Source organism: Galeopterus variegatus, unplaced genomic scaffold (genome assembly GCF_000696425.1).
Source record: "Galeopterus variegatus unplaced genomic scaffold, G_variegatus-3.0.2 Scaffold11164, whole genome shotgun sequence".
Lineage (NCBI taxonomy): Eukaryota > Metazoa > Chordata > Mammalia > Dermoptera > Cynocephalidae > Galeopterus > Galeopterus variegatus.
The window spans coordinates 37,451-41,843 of NW_007737275.1; the positions used below are offsets into that span (position 1 = coordinate 37,451).

A 4,393-nucleotide genomic window follows, 5' to 3' on the forward strand; every position below is an offset into this window, starting at 1 on the left:
CTCCAATTAAAACGTTTGATATTTCTAAAGAAACCGGTTGAAGGCTGGCTTCCATTTCATCTTATAATCTGCACTAGACAAAATATGAACCATTACAATTTTTTATACCACACCTATTTCTTGTTGAACTCTCCTGGGGATACCCGAGATGGTTTTTCTCCTTCTTAATTTTCGTCTCCGCTGAAGCACGGATTGTGAATGAACCAGAGAGCAGCGTATGCTAGCCTCTCTGTCAAAACCAACTCCTGCAACCCACAAAAAGGTCTCATTAGTCTTTAGAAATGGCAAACAAATTTTCATTTGCTTGGAACACAGTGATATTTATGGATTGGAAGTAAGGGAAGAGTTTGGATTAAGCCTGTGAACAAATATAAGGGAGCCCTTATTCAGCTCTTATTTAAATTGTGCTGCAGTACATTAAGCTTTACTTCTAAATGCAGCTCTCCACAACAGCTTGCACTGCCAAAAGTAACAAGCAAAGGAGGAAAATCAAAAGAAAGAGAAGAGAAAAAGACATAAAAAAAATCATGCTCACACAGAAATGGCTCTGTAAGGATTTATACCCTTTAGTTACTATTATTTACTGGTCTATTTCTGGGCTCTGTGAAGCTGATACCTTTGCATAGTACATCAGTAGCCAAGATGTTAACCTGGATTAGTTCAGCTAACATTAAAAGCATCTTTGTTTTTTGTTTTTTTCCCCTCTTCCTCCTATGCCCAAACCTTCCCCTCCAGGCACACGCTTGCTGTGAGGAAACTCAACAGCCTAGGGATTTGTTTTTTTTTTTTTAATTATCACCTAATTCTGTCCACTTACTTCTGCTGATTAAATTGGATGCTTCTTGGTTTAGCATCAGGTATCTTATCAGTATAAAATAAACATACAGGGTAGTCCCCAGTTCTCCACTTAAATGGATTCATATTCTGTACCAACTATAAAGCTGGAATTCCCAGTCATTATACCATTTGTTTGTTTGGTTTTATAAACACAGGGGGCAAACCATGATGCTCCTTAGTTTCTCTCTCCATAATCACATTAATGACACTACATGCAGTCCTATCAAAACTAGAATGATGCGAGGGAGGTGACAAACTCAGACTCTTGTCTAGCCCAGGCATGCACTGTGGATTTTTCAGAGTGAGCTTTGCCTCAGAAAGCTATAATGCTGTGCTTTGGAATTTGGTCACCTCATCATTTATCCTGATTGTTAAGCATGAGGCTGGATAGCATGTTAAATCTTGGTTCAGCTGTATAATGAAGCAGTTAAATTCTGCTTAGCATCGCAGTGCCAACAGTTTCTAGAATTCATTTTGAAAGATCTGTATGAGACATCACATCATGAATAATTATGATATTATCAGGGAATTTGTACTAATGGAATTTTCCTTTCTTAGTTCCAACCAAAATTAAAATCCTTCGTTCTAATCTTAATAATTATAGAACACATAGAATACAGACACAGGCATAGTATGTTATATGCACATCATTAACAAAATTCTCATTAAAGCTCTTGAAATCAACATCTAATCTAGGATTTAGTCTGAGAGTTCCTCAAATAAAGCAGAAGGAAAAATCTTTCCTTTTCCTTAATCGCAAAATGATGGCCCATAATCACAGTACTAAATTTGAAAACAAGATTTTACTTACGGTGCCATGAAGAAAGCAGGTGCTGGTAAGAATCAGATGTTCCCAGAACTGAAAATTAATTTAAGATGGTGCCAAAATGATCCATTTTTGGCAGCTTAACTCCCCTAACAAATCCCATTTAGATTATGGAGATCAGATAAGTGCGCATCTTTAGAATAATTTATCCTACAAGTTGAATAGGTCATCAGGAAAATTAACTCACAATTTATGACTAGCCAATCAACTAGAACTCCTTTTTTTTTCAGGAAGGAAAGAATATCTGTCCCAGATTCCTGGTACATTTGCTACGTACTTTATGTGAGAGAACTCCGAATGGGGTTAATAATAATAACCGTGTCCAAAATGCATCTTGAGTGATATAAAATCTTTAGTTATATGACACCAAGATGAAAATCAGCCTTAACATGGGTATTTAGTCATTTTCAATATACAAATAAGTTAAAATGTAACTATTAGAGATGTTTAAAGAAAGCTTGATGGATAGATAATTTAATTTCTGTCTTTGAGAGTTAGAATACTTGCTTACATTATTTTACTTACAAGTAANCTCCAATTAAAACGTTTGATATTTCTAAAGAAACCGGTTGAAGGCTGGCTTCCATTTCATCATATAATCTGCACTAGACAAAATATGAACCATTATAATTTTTTATACCACACCTATTTCTTATTGAACTCTCCTGGGAATACCCAAGATGGTTTTTCTCCTTCTTAATTTTCATCTCCACTGAAGCACGGATTGTGAATGAACCAGAGAGCAGCGTATGCTAGCCTCTCTGTCAAAACCAACTCCTGCAACCCACAAAAAGGTCTCATTAGTCTTTAGAAATGGCAAACAAATTTTCATTTGCTTGGAACACAGTGATATTTATGGATTGGAAGTAAGGGAAGAGTTTGGATTAAGCCTGTGAACAAATATAAGGGAGCCCTTATTCAGCTCTTATTTAAATTGTGCTGCAGTACATTAAGCTTTACTTCTAAATGCAGCTCTCCACAACAGCTTGCACAGCCAAACGTAACAAGCAAAGGAGGAAAACCAAAAGAAAGAGAAGAGAAAAAGACATCAAAAAAATCACGCTCACACAGAAATGGCTCTGTAAGGATTCATAACCTTTAGTTACTATTATTTACTGGTCTATTTCTGGGCTCTGTGAAGCTGATAACTTTGCATAGTACATCAGTAGCCAAGATGTTAACCTGGATTAGTTCAGGTAACATATCTTGACCCATTTCTTCATTAAAAGCATCTTTGTTTTTGGTTTTTTCTCCCTCTACCTCCTATGGCCAAACCTTCCCCTCCAAGCACACACTTGCTGTGAGGAAACTCAATAGCCTAGGGATTTGTTTTTTTAAATTATCACCTAATTCTGTCCACTTTCTTCTGCTGATTAAATTGGATGCTTCTTGGTTTAGCATCAGGTATCTTATCAGTATAAAATAAACATACAGGGTAGTCCCCAGTTCTCCACTTAAATGGATTCATATTCTGTACCAACTATAAAGCTGGAATTCCCAGTCATTATACCATTTATTTCTTTGGTTTTGTAAGCACAGGGGGCAAACCATGATGCTCCTTAGTTTCTCTCTCCATAATCACATTAATGACACTACATGCAGTCCTATCAAAACTAGAACGATGCGAGGGAGGTGACAAACTCAGACTCTTGTCTAGCCCAGGCATGCACTGTGGATTTTTCAGAGTGAGCTTTGCCTCAGAAAGCTATAATGCTGTGCTTTGGAATTTGGTCACCTCATCATTTATCCTGATTGTTAAGCATGAGGCTGGATAGCATGTTAAATCTTGGTTCAGCTGTATAATGAAGCAGTTAAATTCTGCTTAGCATCGCAGTGCCAACAGTTTCTAGAATTCATTTTGAAAAATCTGTATGAGACATCACATCATGAATAATTATGATATTATCAGGAAATTTGTACTAATGGAATTTTCCTTTCTTAGTTCCAACCAAAATTAAAATCCTTCGTTCTTAATAATTATCGAACATATGGAATACAGACACAGACATAGTATGTTACATGCACATCATTAACGATATTCTCATTAAAGCTCTTGAAATCAACATCTAATCTAGGATTTAGTCTGAGAGTTCCTGAAATAAAGCAGAAGAAAAAAATCTTTCCTTTTCCTTAATCGTGAAATGATGGCCCATAATCACAGTACTAAATTTGAAAACAAGATTTTACTTATGGTGCCATGAAGAAAGCAGGTGCTGCTAAGAATCAGATGTTCCCCGAACTGAAAATTAATTTAAGAGGGAGGGTGCTAAAATGATCCATTTTGGGCAGCCGAACTCCCCTTATAAATCCCATTTAGATTATGGAGATCAGATAAGTGCACATCTTTAGAATAATTTATCCTACAAGTTGAATAGGTCATCAGGAAAATTAACTCTCAGTTTATGACTAGCCAATCAACTAGAACTCCTTCTTTTTTTTCCAAGAAGGAAAGATACCTGGTCCATTTGCTACCCCCTTTATGTGAGAGAAATCTGAGTGGGGTTAATAATAATAACCGTGTCCAAAATTCATCTTGAGTGATATGAAATCTTTAGTCACATGGTACAAAGATGAAAATCAGCCGTAACATGGGTATTTTGTCATTTTTAATATACAAATAAGTTAAAATGTAACTATTAGAGATGTTTAAAGAAAGCTTCATGGATAGGTAATTTAATTTCTGTCTTTGAGAGTTAGAATACTTGCTTACATTATTTTACTTACAAGTAA

The 4,393-nt window shown here is 35.8% G+C and overlaps 1 protein-coding gene across 1 annotated transcript in view; it reads right to left on the reverse strand.

The window, feature by feature from the left end:
* Positions 1–4,393, reverse strand: part of LOC103610451 (nance-Horan syndrome protein) — a 44,746-nt gene that overhangs the window by 9,443 nt on the left and 30,910 nt on the right. The window contains exon 5 of the mRNA XM_008594621.1: positions 114–245. Coding sequence (XP_008592843.1) covers positions 114–245 — 132 coding nt within the window. The remainder of the gene's footprint in view (positions 1–113; positions 246–4,393) is intronic.